The sequence below is a fragment of the Chamaea fasciata genome, unplaced genomic scaffold (assembly GCF_029207755.1).
Source record: "Chamaea fasciata isolate MVZ Bird 193981 ecotype frontalis unplaced genomic scaffold, bChaFas1.0.hap1 SCAF_3, whole genome shotgun sequence".
NCBI classification, from domain to species: Eukaryota; Metazoa; Chordata; class Aves; order Passeriformes; family Sylviidae; genus Chamaea; species Chamaea fasciata.
Window position 1 is genome coordinate 36932666 of NW_027094088.1, and position 12856 is coordinate 36945521.

The following is a 12856-nucleotide window of genomic DNA, read 5'->3' on the forward strand; positions in this document are numbered from 1 at the left end:
CCCAACAATTTGCAAGCTGAAGCTCAATTCCTAAATGCCTCCAGCACAGGCTAAACCCAAGGGACGCAGACTCTTACCATGCATCTGTACTTGTTGACATTCTGCTGCAGGGCAGTTAATAGGAAGCTGAAGATTTTTTCCATGTTCTGGGTGAGGGTTTGCTGGATATCTCGTCGCCGCTGGGTAGGCAGAGTTTGAAACGTCACCACATCCTCCGCCAAACGTAGGAGGATGAACATCACCAGTTCTGTCTGAGTTTCCTGATGTCCCAAAGTGAAAAACACTCCATCAGCACAGTCCAAACATTAAAATCTCTAGAGACTAGCCCAAAGATGTGGAGAGAAAGACCGCATGCATGAAGACATAGAGTGCATGTTGAGAAAATAAACAAGCAGGATGGCCCTCTCTCTGCTAAAGTCATCTCAGGATAGCTTAATCTTACAGGGATTTTTGAGTCCATCACCAACCTATCTCACTTGACCATGAGTGAGTTAGATTTTCCTCAGGATGATGAAAGACTGAACCCCATACTAAGAGCTGGCAAGAGAGACTGGACAGCTGTGTTTCATACCCCTTGCTTGGAGAGGGTATCCAGCTCCTTTAGCATGTCAGGCCAGTGCTGTGGCCATTCCCGCTTGATCATCTCCACCACAATGCGAGACAGCACATCCTTAATGTGACTTTCCTCCTCCAGGATACTTTGAGTTCCCTGTGACAGTAAGGGGACAGTTACGCCAAACAGCAAGCATCAGGCATTTATAACTTTGACCTGCGAAACACAGTGTTTGCAAACATTGTAAACCACAGAAACTAAAACCAAAACAATACACAACATTGGGCAGCTCTTCATTGCAGCTACCTTAGATGACACTCCTATGATCCCAAGCATCCACAGCTAATAAACTCTGGGAACCAGAAGGATTCTCCTCAAAAGAAAGTCACTTGGTCACGAGAGCAATCAAACAACAGAGACAACATGACTAAGATAATGGCTTTAGTATTTTTGCAAAAGATAAGAACATCCATAGTTATTGAATTTCCTCTTACGGGAAAAAAAAGTACCTTATATACGTTATGTAAGCCTCACAACTTCCTGCCATGTGAGGTACCACGGCTATACAACTGACAAGACAGAGAAAAGCACTGAAACAACCAGAGGTGTAAAGCGAAAAAGCAATGAAATGCAAAACTGAATTCAGGTCCTCTGTGATAACTAACTGGACTGTTTTTGACTTTTGCTCTCACATTTCAGAGAACAGCCTGGGGCGGCAGGTACTTACACTGGATATGAGGCCCATGACATTGTTCTTTAGATAAACTTTTTCTAGGCGAGGCATATTGTTCCAGCGGTACCTGTTAAAAACAAACAAAAAGGAAACCAACTCAAAACATTTGACTTGATTCTCAAGGAACCATCGCTTCTTTACCGACACTAGAAACACTACAGCTCCCTGGCTCTGCCAGCACCCAATCCCTTTAGAAAAAGGCTGAGTTAAAACTGCTGTTGGCAAATGGGTGTGCCCCAGCGAGGTCAACAGACACCAGAAGCAGCAGCAAAAGCACAAAGCATCAGGTCTGTAGAGGCGGCAGAGAAAGGAATCTCAAAACTGAACTAATACAAAGCCTCTTTGTTAGCAGGAGGCCAATAACAGAACACTGCAAAGACCTACTGGTAACCCAGTGTGTTTATTTTCATTTCGTGATGTCAACGTGTCTTACAGCTCAGGGAATTCACCTTCCCAACCTGCCTGAAAGCAATTCTCTCCTCTCCCTCTCTTACAGAATAAGAAAAGAATACAGAGCAGGACGGCAACTGTCCTCTACCGCAGAACAAACTCCCTTCGTCCTGAAAGTGCCTCCCTGAGGGGGGAGGTGCCGGAATGGGCACAGACCCCACGCCAGCGCTGGGTGGCGGCAGGCCGGGACGCTTCCCAGGCTCGGCAGCACGGGACGAGCTGACTTACTTGACCACATGCTCCAGGATCTGCAGGCCGAAGTGCCGGACGATGGCCGTCTGCGTCTTCTCCGCCAGCTTCAGCCCGCAGGGCACGCAAATGGGACACTTCTCCTTGAACTCCTCGCAGAACTAGGGGAGGGAGGGCCGGGACACGCACACGCAGTTACACACCGGGGCAGGAGGTGGCAGCCCCATCCCTGGCGGAGCACGCCGGGGGACACGCGGCAATCCTACCAGGGCTCCCAGCGCCTCAGGGGACGCCCGGGACCGGCCCGGCAGGCTCTCGCTCGCCCCGGGGCCGTGCGGACGGGGCGCCCGCGTGGCCGGAGCCCGGCGCCCTCCCTCCCTCCGTCCCTCTCTCCCTCCCTCCCCGGTCGGGCGGTACCTTGAGGGCCTCCAGGCGGTACCGCTGCGTGGACGCCGGGTCCATGATGACGGTCACCGCCTTCACCAGCTGCTCGCAGAGGCCGCTCACCTGCTCGGCGGACATGGCGGCGGCGGCGGGCGCGCGCCACCGGCCACCCACGAGAGGGACGAGCGGGGCGGCCGGGACGCAGCTCCGCGCATGCGCCTTGGGGGGCACGGGGACACGGGGAGAACGCGGGCGCCGCGCACCGTCGCGGCGGGGACACGCGCACGCCCCACCGCACCCTGGAGAACTACGACTCCCGGCGTGCCCCACGCGGAAGGTACGGGTGCCGTAAAGCGGCGGGCCGAGGCGGGGCTCTCCGCCCCACCGAGCGGGCGGTTATTCAATCATTCACTCAGTCGGGCGGGAGCCGGTAGCGGCAGCGGCATGTCGCGGGGCCGGGAGCGCGTGGTGGCCCTGGTAGACATGGACTGCTTCTTCATGCAGGTGGAGCAGCGCCTCGACCCGCAGCTGCGCGGCCGCCCTTGCGCCGTGGTGCAGTACACCGAGTGGCAGGGCGGCGGGTAGGTAGGCGAGCCGGCTTGTCGACCCTGGCTCCGTCCCACCCCGCTCCCCGCGGGGCCGGGCCCGCCCTGCACTTCACCTCCGTGTCTTGGCAGGATCATCGCGGTGAGCTACGAGGCGCGCGCCTTCGGCGTGTCCCGCGGAATGTGGGCGTCGGAGGCGCGGGCGCTGTGCCCCGAGCTGGCGCTGGCCCGGGTGCCGCAGGCGCGCGGCAAGGCGGACCTCACACGGTGAGAGCGGGAGCCGGGGGCGGCGGCGGCGGCGCGGGCCTCCCTGGTGGCGCGGGTCGGCGGCTGAGCCGGTGCCCGCCGCCCGGCAGGTACCGGGAGGCCAGCGCGGAGGTGATGCAGGTGCTGTCGCGCTTCGCCGCCATCGAGCGCGCGAGCATCGACGAGGCGTACCTGGACCTGACGGGCAGCGCGCGCCACCGGCTGCGCGAGCTGCGCGGGCGCCCCCTGGCGGCCGAGCTGCTGCCCAGCACCTTCGTGCAGGGCCTGCCCGGAGAGCCCGGCGCCGATCCCCGCGGGAAGGGCACGCGCCGAGATGATCCCGGCGGGAAGGGTACGCACCGACCCCCGCCCCCCGGGAAGGCCCACTCCGACTGCGTTGTCCGCCTCGAATCCAGGGCGTGGTAAATGGAGTCTGTGTTTTCCGCAGTTAATGGCTCTTAAGGAGCCTCCTTCTCCTCCCTGTGGTTGGAATGCGCTTACAGAAGCCTGCGGCTGCTGGCTGGGACTGGCTGATGCTGCGGGTCCCATTGCTGGGCTCAGCAAGATGTGCCATTTCGTGTCCCCTTGTGATCCCTCTTTGTGTCCCTTTTCTAGAGGAGCTGCGGCAACGTGGTTTGGACGAGTGGCTGGCGTCGCTGTCTTTCGATAACCCTGACTGTCCTGACCTGCAGCTGACCATGGGCGCAGTAATTGTGGAAGAAATTAGGGTGGCAGTGGAAGCAGCAACCGGATTCAGGTGTTCAGCTGGTATCTCGCACAACAAGGTACGTGCATAATGCATCAGCCTGATTTCTTCTGGGTAGCAGAGTCAGAACATGCTGTAGATGCTCTCCTATACTTACAAGTCTCCTGTAGAAGACGAGCCAAGCTGGGAATGCAACCATGCGTGATCACACCTTCAGAGAAATTAGAAGATCTGGAAATGGGAGGAGTTGTTTCCCCAGAGCTGTGGCCTGGGCAGTCAGCAATCCACTCGTTTACTGCCTGGATTCCTGGTGTACCCTAAAGAGTGAGCTCACTAGGAACAAAAGGGGTTTAAGTCCTCCAGAAGTGTTTTCTGTAGAAAAAATACAAGCATAAAACAGGTAATCTTCACCTTGAGTTTCAGGCAACAGTCACTGTAGCTAGTTTTACTGACACAAATTCCCAGCAACTTGGTGGCAGAACACCACCAGATTGGGGCACTGAGGTGAGCTGGGTTGCTTTTTGTCTTTTTGGTGAGTCAGTGTTTACCCTGCTGGCTGTGGGGATTTGGGTGATGCTCAGCCAGCTGCTGAGAGCAGCCACAGGAGCTCTTGGTGCATGAGAGCAGCTGCAGAAACAAACGGACTTTGATGCTATAGATGGTATAGCTACAGGGGGTTTCCTGTTGGGTGAAAGGCAGGCTGATTTACTGAGAGCATCCCTTTTGTTCTGTAGAAGAGGGGTTTATTTATACAGGTATGACTTTATAAAGGCAGGCTCTGACCTTAAAAAAAGAAAATTAAAACTAAATGGATACTTTGGAGTTCAGGGAAGATGTATTTCATCTTAAACTGCTGCAGAAACATCTGGTACTACTGCCAGCTGTACGCAGGGACTGAAACTGGTTCTGCACTGGCTCAGTTTGAAACTATAGCAGATTATGAGGCAGAAATGGGCTAGCTGAGGAAGGCCACTGGTGTAGAAGTTTCCAGTGGAAGGTATGTTCAATTTGCCTTTTTGCTTTCCTTAATGAAGAATTACAGAGAACTTCCCTGATATTTCTAGCAGCTTCTCCCAGCTTCCATTTTCTATGCCAGCATTTTTATTTTTTTGAGAGAGTAAGGACACTGCGATGTACTGTGTTATCCCTGAAGAACTGTGTGTCTGTAGCAGCAAGCACAGTCCAGAGATCACCACAGCATACTTGTGGCTGTGCAAGCACTGTGCTGTGCTTCCACAGGCTGCTCACTTGGTGGGTGCAAACCTTTTCTGCAGAACAAAAGGGATGCTCTCAGTAAATCAGCCTGCCTTTCACCCAACAGGAAACCCTCTGTAGCTACAGCATCTATAGCATCAAAGTCCGTTTGTTTCTGCAGCTGCTCTCATGCACCAAGAGCTCCTGTGGCTGCTCTCAGCAGCTGGCTGAGCATCACCCAAATCCCCACGGCCAGCAGGGTAAACACTGACTCACCAGAAAGAGGAATAGCAACCCAGCTCACCTCAGTGCCCCAATCTGGTGGTGTTCTGCCACCAAGTCGCTGGGAATTTGTCAGTAAAACTGACTACAGTGACTGTTGCCTGAAACTCAGGGTGAAGATTACCTGTTTATTGCTTGTGTTTTTTCTACAGAAAACACTCACAAGGAACTGCTTTTCCCAATGAAATACCTTGTTAGAGTACACCAGGAACCCAGATGATAAACAAGACCAAAAAATTCGGAAGCACCTGGAGGATAACAGCAGAGTTTTCTCAAGAACCACTCATGCCAAATTAATTTATGTGCCCTCTTTGACAGCATAAATGGCCAAATGTGCAGGAAAGACTACAGATGTGAGGTTTCAGCCTTAAGGTTTCTAACACACTTCACCCTGAGCTGAATAACCTGATGATGACACTGTAGCAGACAACTTGATTGAAGTTGTCTGAAGGGCATGCATCTAGCTGAGGAAAATATTACTGTTTCCCATTATGATTTTGTTCAGTGAGTGGCACTCAGATTGGGGTGTTTAGAATAGGATCCTGGGGGGATCTGTCTGAGGTCTGCTAAGAGCCAGTATTTTCACTGAAGCCTACAGAGAGGGAACAGCTGTATGAATTCAGGTGTTGCAGAGATGGGGCTCAGGGCTTGGGCTGTGAAAGTTCTGTGAAAATTCTGAGCTTGAAAAAGCTTACAATCAGTCTGAAATCACCAAACAGTGCTTCTTGTGCTCTCTTATGCTCACTGACTGTTTTTGTGGTTTATAGAAAAAAAGCAACTGGCAGGATTTTGGCTAAGTCACAGTAAGTCAGGAAGTAGCCTGGAGTTGTTGTGGACAAGCAGCAGGATGAGTCAGTAATAGAAGTGCTCTTGTAGAAATGCCAAATTCTGTTTCAACATGTGCAGTTTACAGAAGGTGTCAGAAAAAGTAAATGATTTCTCCCCATGAAGTCTCAGTGATTGGTTTGGTTTGCAGCATGTTACTTTATGAGGTAGGTAAACTTGGAAGTCTCCAGCCACACAAGAAAAACAGTGTTTGGACATCTGAAAAGGGATCTACTTTGTCTAGGAATGAGTTCAAATGTATGTAAGCCTGTAAAATGGGCTGTTAATAAAGATCATAGCTCATTAGGCAGGCAAGAAGTTTTGCTTAGTTACAGGATGTGTGGCAAAGCAGTGAAAGAGGAAGTTATTAGAGTTGTTCAATAAAACCTCAAACACCCACCTAAACGTACCTCAAACTGATCTGTGTGTTTTTGACCCTGTGGTAACTCAGAGTGGGAAGGGAAGCTGTATAGGAGAACATGCCTTCCAGGCTAGCAATTCTGTATTTTAAAGGTCTCCATTTGCAGCACTATGCTGCTGCAGACCTCACAGAGAGAAAATTAAAATAGTGGCATTGAGAAAAAGCACGACAAACACAGAAAATGAAGGAAAAAGACATAGTGAGAGACATAGCCTAGGGAGAACTGTGGGCGTGCTGTGGAAGTTCTAGCATGCTTGCCTGATGGAAAACTACAGCAACCACAGCAGATAGTAGACCTTTATCTGCCTGGAGTAGGAGTCCAGCAATTCACAGAACTAAAGTCTGGAAGCAGCTTTGCTTTCAGAATACCCAGCTAGTGCATGTTGAACTTTAGGGTAGATACTGCCTAGGAGCAAGCAGTGGTGCACCCTGCACATATTCCTAGCAGCTATTCTGAAGGCAGCTCTTAGAGGTGGTGCAGCACAGGCTGTTGGATAGAGTCCCATTAGGCCAGTGCACGGTGTGTAATAACAGAGTTTCCACCCTCTTCTGTGTTACAGACACTGGCAAAACTGGCCTGTGGGTTGAACAAGCCCAACCGCCAGACACTGGTGTCTGCACGATTTGTGCCGCAGCTCTTCAGCCAACTGCCCGTCAGCAGCATGTGAGTACCAGGGAGCTGCTGCTGCTGCTTTAGTGCAGCCTGGGGCTGCTCCTGGCCACATCAGCACAGCAATTTGATGCTCACTGATAGCAGCCAGCAGAAGCCAGCAAAGGCTCTCAGCTCCACAGTAACTGCTCCTCAGTGCTCCTAGTAAATAGAGGGAATCCTGCCAGTGATCCCTCATGGCTGTGAGCGACAATTCAGGGGCAGTATAGTTGGGAAGTTGCAGCCCTGTTGAAGGGACCACAATCCAAAAGCGCAGTAGCAGCCTGTGGGCATCCTTTCCCAGGGTAAGGCTGTGCTAAGCCAGAAGCAACTGTGGGCAAGGAGGCCATAGCTGTTCCCCAGTGTGAGTGACAGCTGTGCTCACAGAGAGCAGATGTAGTTTGCTTTTGAGCATCCACAATATGCACAAGTTCTTTTCCTGGTGTAGGGAAGTGTTACCAGCACCGCTGCTCCAGAGGAATGAATCCCTAATCCTGCTTTCCAGACCTGCACTGCTGTTCTCTGCTTTCTGTGTCTTGCAAGGGATGGAGAGGGATGTGTGTGGGAAAGGGTCCTGTCTGTGTCGGAAGAAGGAAGCTGTACGTGAGGCATTCTTCAGAGCATGGTTTGGGATCAGATGGAGCTGAGGCAGAAGCTGGGGGACCCAAGGAGCAGTTCCTACATCAGCTCCTATGTGCCCTCTTACTATAAGCAGAAGAGCTGTTATGTGCCAAGTGTTCCTTTTGTCCTGCTAGTTCTAAGCAGCTTCTAGCTGTTCTCATGTAGGAACAGCTGCTGCAATGAGACTTGTCACACTCTCCACATAATGCTTCATTTATGTTTTCTCTTTTTCTTTGTTTCTCTGCCGTAGCCGTAACCTGGGAGGCAAGCTTGGCACTGCTATCACAGACATCCTGGGAGTGGAGTACATTGGGGAGCTGACACAGTTCAGTGAGACTGAGCTGCAGACACATTTTGGAGACAAAACTGGGTAATGATGAACCACTCACCACAACTTGGCTCTTGGCAGAAATTGAGACTTCCTTTCAGTCACAGAACCTTTTAGATTGTTCTGCTGTGATTAAGAAGGTTGGAAAGTACAACTTCAGTGACATCTTTGAGAAGCATTGATCTGTCAGGCCCACAGCAGGTTTCTAGTCTTGCCTGCTCCCAGGCACCCTCCCCAGGATAAAATTTTGGTTGTCAGCCAGTGTCTCAGCCTTCCTCTACAGCATCCAAGGATGGGGTCAAAGAGCTGGTTCTCTGCAGGCTGGGAAGAGGGCAGTCTAGAGAGTCTCATTGCAGAGGAAATTACAAGGCTGGACTGGAGCCTGAAACACAATTTCTGGGCCCAGAACAGTGGTTGGACTGCCCTGTGGACTGGTGGACTGTTGCCACTTTGCCACTTCAGGAGAAGAGGTTGGAGGAGTTGTGCTGATAGGCAATTGTGGCCTGAAGGAATCCTACCTGTTCAGCTGTGGCTGCAACTATAGAGCTGAGGATGAGATACAGTCACGGCTTGCTCTGAGTTGAAAGCAGGACTCAGCAGGAGACTGATGTGCTGCCCAGTGATACCTGTCTGTCTGTAGCTGCCTTAATGTCATGCTCTCCCTGTTGCTTTTAGGTCTTGGCTCTATGACTTGTGCAGAGGAATTGAAGAGGAACCTGTAAAAAACCGGTACCTGCCCCAGTCTATTGGCTGCAGCAAGAACTTCCCTGGGAAGTCAGCCCTGGCCACACAGAAGGCGGTAGGAGAAGCCTACATCTAGCATAAGGCTTGGCTTTCACGCTGGAGAAGATAAGAATACTAAAAACTGAGACTAGCTTGCAAAACTGCTGCTTTTCTGCACAATTATGCCTTGAAACTCAGACTAGAGGCCTAGTGGGAGAAGGTGGTTTGAGCTCTGGAAGTCCCTGTTGACAGAAATGCGTTGAGAAACTCCTGCACAAAGAGGTCCATCCTGGTTGTAATTTCCATGAGCAAAATGGCCTGTGATGTTCAAAAGTTATTCCCAGTGCCAAGCTTCAAGAGCATCTTTGCTAGAAGGAAGGTAACTAGCTCAAAAAAAGAGGCAGGATGTGCTTTAGCTATTAGCTGGGGTGAGGTTCCCACTGAGCTGTAGAAAGATGGAAGGAGAAACCCAGGACAGAGAACATGGATTATTTGACAAAGTGTAGTAGTAATGCTGCAGGGCTTGTATGGTATCTACAATGTCCTTGCCTGCAGTGTCGAATCTCAGCTGGACTGATTTCTCAAGGTCTGCTACAGATATGGGGCCTTACAATAGTCTGCCCATTCCAGTCTGATCCCCCACCAGCACTCTCCGGTGTGCAGGGCATTGCTCTTGTATTGTGGTACTGCTGTGAGCAGAGGCCCAACCAGTCTGTTACCCCTGCTTTGTCCAGGTGCAGCACTGGCTCCTGCAGCTGGCCTTGGAGCTGGAGTCCAGACTGAACAAGGACAGGAGCCAGGTAAGGAGGGGAGGCAGTGAGGGCACATAGTGCATTTGCACCATGAGTGGTTTGCAGGAGGCTGAGGGTGGTATGTGGGAGGGGAGGAAATTGCTCACCCACAGACATGTGCCTGTGTGCAGAGGTGTCCCAAGTAGAGAGATGTGCGGGAGCATGGCCAGGCAGGATGGTTTTGCCCCAGAACACTGCAGGGTTAAGAATAATCCTTGTCCCATGCTTTAGGATGCAGGGATCTGAAAGCCACTGCACCTTCCTTCTGCTGCACTGCTGCTCCCTTGCAAGTCCTTTGCTGACACAGGTGTGCCTGTGGGCTCCTATCTCGATGGTAGGCTGCAGGCCAGGGTGGGAGCACACAGCTTTGGCACTGCAGTGGCACCAAAAAAAGTGTGGAGCTGCCTTTGAGGGAAAGCAAGGACTAGCTACTTCCCATCCTCTGTGGCACAATTGTGCAAGCACTTGTGTATTGTCCCATCCCTTGGCAATCAGGCCGGGCAGGTCGTGTTGTCTCACCCCACCATCGGGAGATGGCAGGGGGTGCAGGGCTTGGGAGGGCTCCAGGCAGGGAACAGTCCCCTCGGCTGTTCCTGCCCCTTCCTGCAGGAGTCGCTGGAAGCACAGCTCTTCTCTCCCGGCAGAACCACCGTGTGGCCCGGCAGCTGATGGTGGTGATCCGCCAGCAAGGGGACACCCGGGTGTCACGTCTGTGCGCCCTGTCCCGCTACGACGCACAGAAAATGTGCAACGACGCCTTCACCCTCATCCAAAACTGCAACGTGGCTGGGGCTCACCAGGCAGCATGGTGAGTGTGGGACAAAGTGGATCACCTCTGTCAGGAGTGGTTCAGATGTGGGAGGTACTGGACAAGCCAGAGACCTGTTGGAAAGGAACTCAAGTTAATTTGAGTGGCAGGAAAAGTGGTTCCCAGCACCCTCATGGTAGAGTGCAGTGACCTTCTAGCAGCAGGACAGCCTGGCCTCTTCTGAGCCCCACATCTGCTGAGACACTTCTGTACTTGGAGCTGAGGATTGCTACTGGCTGCTGTTTGTCCAGCTGGAGTGAGGCTGTCCTGGCCCTGCTGGGCTGAAGAAATTAGCTAAGCCTTGTTGACCTACCCTCATGACAAAATTTTGTGAGGAAGCCATTGGGGCAGGAAGAAAAATGAAAGTGCACAACTCCTGTCCTCAGCATTTCCTTCCTTCCTTCTGCTCTGCAATAACGGCAAGACGGTCCTGTCTGTTAAATTCTGACAAGGCTGCTGCTCCCTTTGGGCTCTCTGATCTCACCAAAGCTTCAGCCTGTAGTAGACTGAAAGTCCAGGTGGGCAGTTGGCTGCTCCTGCTCCAATGCCCTTCCTTTGGAGCTGTTGCTTTGGAAAAAGGGGTTCTGCTTTGCCCAGCACAGCCTGCTATGTCTGTTCTGGAGGCAGCAATACTACCTTTGTCAGAGCAAACATCTCTCCCACCCCTTGACAGATACTACAGTTCCCCTGTCTGTGAATGTTGTGTGTTGTTTAGAGTCTTACCTCAAAAGGTTTCTTTCTTACCTCAAAAGATTCCAGGCTGGTGTGTGAGCTGATGTTGGTCTGTCCTTTGCAGGTCTCCACCGCTGATTTCAGTGCAACTCTCAGCAAGCAAGTTCTCGGAGCCTGTCACCCTCTCTACAGGCATTGCCACCTTCCTGACGGGTGATACCCAGCCTGATGGCACTGCCACCACCAGCCAAAATGCCACATCTTGTGGGAGGGCCGGGGTCAAGTTCTTTAGGAGCCCAAGCAAAGACCTCCGGCAGAAGCCAGCTAGCGCTATTGAGTCGTTCTTCCAAAAGGCAGCAGAACGGCAGCTGTCACAGGCAGCAGCAGCAACCAGCTTGCCCACTGGTGCCACTGCAGAGTCAGCTGTGCCCAGTTCCCCAGAGCACCATGAGAGAGCTGCTGTTGGCTTGCCTGTTGGACTTCCCTCCGTGCAGTGTAACCTGGAGTCCCCTGTGAAGCAGAGTTCCAGCAATGCCAGCCCTGCTTCTCCGTACGAGAGGCTTCACCGGGAGAGGTTGCCATCAGATGGTACACAAACACCCTCAACTCCACCCAGCTCCAGGACCCTTCTGAAATTACAATCAGCTATGGAGGGAAATGAGCAGAATTTGCCACCGTCTCCTGAGCTCGCCCTGCTGCCTCCTGCCTCTCCAAGTGACCAGCAGCGCTGTGAGAAGTGTGGCCAGCTTGTGCTGGTATGGGAGTTCCCAGAGCACATGGACTACCACTTTGCTCTGGAGCTGCAAAGCTCTTTCCTAGAGCCCAGCCCTCCCATTGCTTCAGAAGCAGCTCCCAATGCAAAGGCTGTGGCTTCCAGGTCTCCTGCCAAGGCAAAGAACAAGCTCAAGACTCCAGCAGGATCTAGTGCAAAACGACCCAAGGAAGGTGTGACAAGAACTTTAGATTTTTTCTTTAAGCCCTTACCTCCTTAACTCCCAGCCACACTGGATGTTTTCAAAGAATCAGTATTTTAAAAGAATCAGTGTTTTCAAAGAATCAGTGGTTTTAAATCTGGGTAAAAGTTTTTATACTGCCTGTCAGGTTTTAATGCCAAAAAGTCTAATAAATTATCTCCACCCCAAGTCTAAGAGGAACTGGAACTCATGAATTGTGTAGATGCAGCCAGTTCAGCTGCTGGCAGCTAAGCCTGTCTCTGCCTGCCTGGTGCTACTAGAAGCTGCACGGTACTCTCGCCTACACTTCTTGCCATAGGTATTTCCATGGCATCATTGCTCGTTAATTTTGTTCCTCCTATAAAAGCAGCCACTGTAAGTGTAGCAGCTTATCCCAGGGAATCTCCAGGTAAGCCTTGGCTTGAACCCCTGTCTAATCACTCAGTATGAAACCTTCAACTCATGGTTCTACTCTGGCTGTGGTTGCAGGTCTTGCCCTTACTGTGTAATTTATATGTGGTAGCTTAGCCCTGTTGTTCCTTCTCCCTCGGCCTGGAAGACACTGATTTTTATTCCCACACCCCAGGATTTATGTTATACATGGTTTGGCAGTTCCCTCTGTGTAGCAGTCCATTGCATGGTGCTAATCAGCAGCTCAGGAGCACGCAAGAAAGACTGCTCCCCTCATAGAAGATTTGAGGAAGTAGTAGCTGCATATGCATACTTTTTGGTGGGCTTTTTGAAAACTTTGCGTTCATTCATAGTAATTGCTATTGACACAAG

General features: G+C 51.8%; 2 protein-coding genes across 5 annotated transcripts in view; one reads left to right on the forward strand and one right to left on the reverse strand.

The window, feature by feature from the left end:
- The window catches only part of XPO5 (exportin 5), a 31449-nt gene extending 28980 nt beyond the window's left edge, over positions 1–2469 (reverse strand). For all 4 annotated transcript variants that reach the window (XM_066178627.1, XM_066178626.1, XM_066178625.1 and 1 more), the window contains exons 1-5: positions 2343–2469; positions 1965–2086; positions 1281–1353; positions 572–709; positions 78–260 (exon numbers count right to left, since the gene is read on the reverse strand). In XM_066178627.1, coding sequence (XP_066034724.1) covers positions 78–260; positions 572–709; positions 1281–1353; positions 1965–2086; positions 2343–2447 — 621 coding nt within the window. In that variant the 5' untranslated portion in view covers positions 2448–2469. The remainder of the gene's footprint in view (positions 1–77; positions 261–571; positions 710–1280; positions 1354–1964; positions 2087–2342) is intronic.
- A 260-nt stretch (positions 2470–2729) lies between these two features.
- Positions 2730–12262, forward strand: POLH (DNA polymerase eta). The gene is made up of 10 exons (XM_066178628.1): positions 2730–2890; positions 2987–3121; positions 3211–3452; positions 3716–3885; positions 7089–7192; positions 8049–8168; positions 8802–8925; positions 9584–9649; positions 10285–10448; positions 11245–12262. The coding sequence occupies exons 1-10, from the start codon at positions 2754–2756 to the stop codon at positions 12110–12112; spliced, it is 2130 nt and encodes a 709-aa protein (XP_066034725.1). The 5' UTR covers positions 2730–2753; the 3' UTR covers positions 12113–12262.
- The last annotated feature ends 594 nt before the right edge of the window (positions 12263–12856 follow it).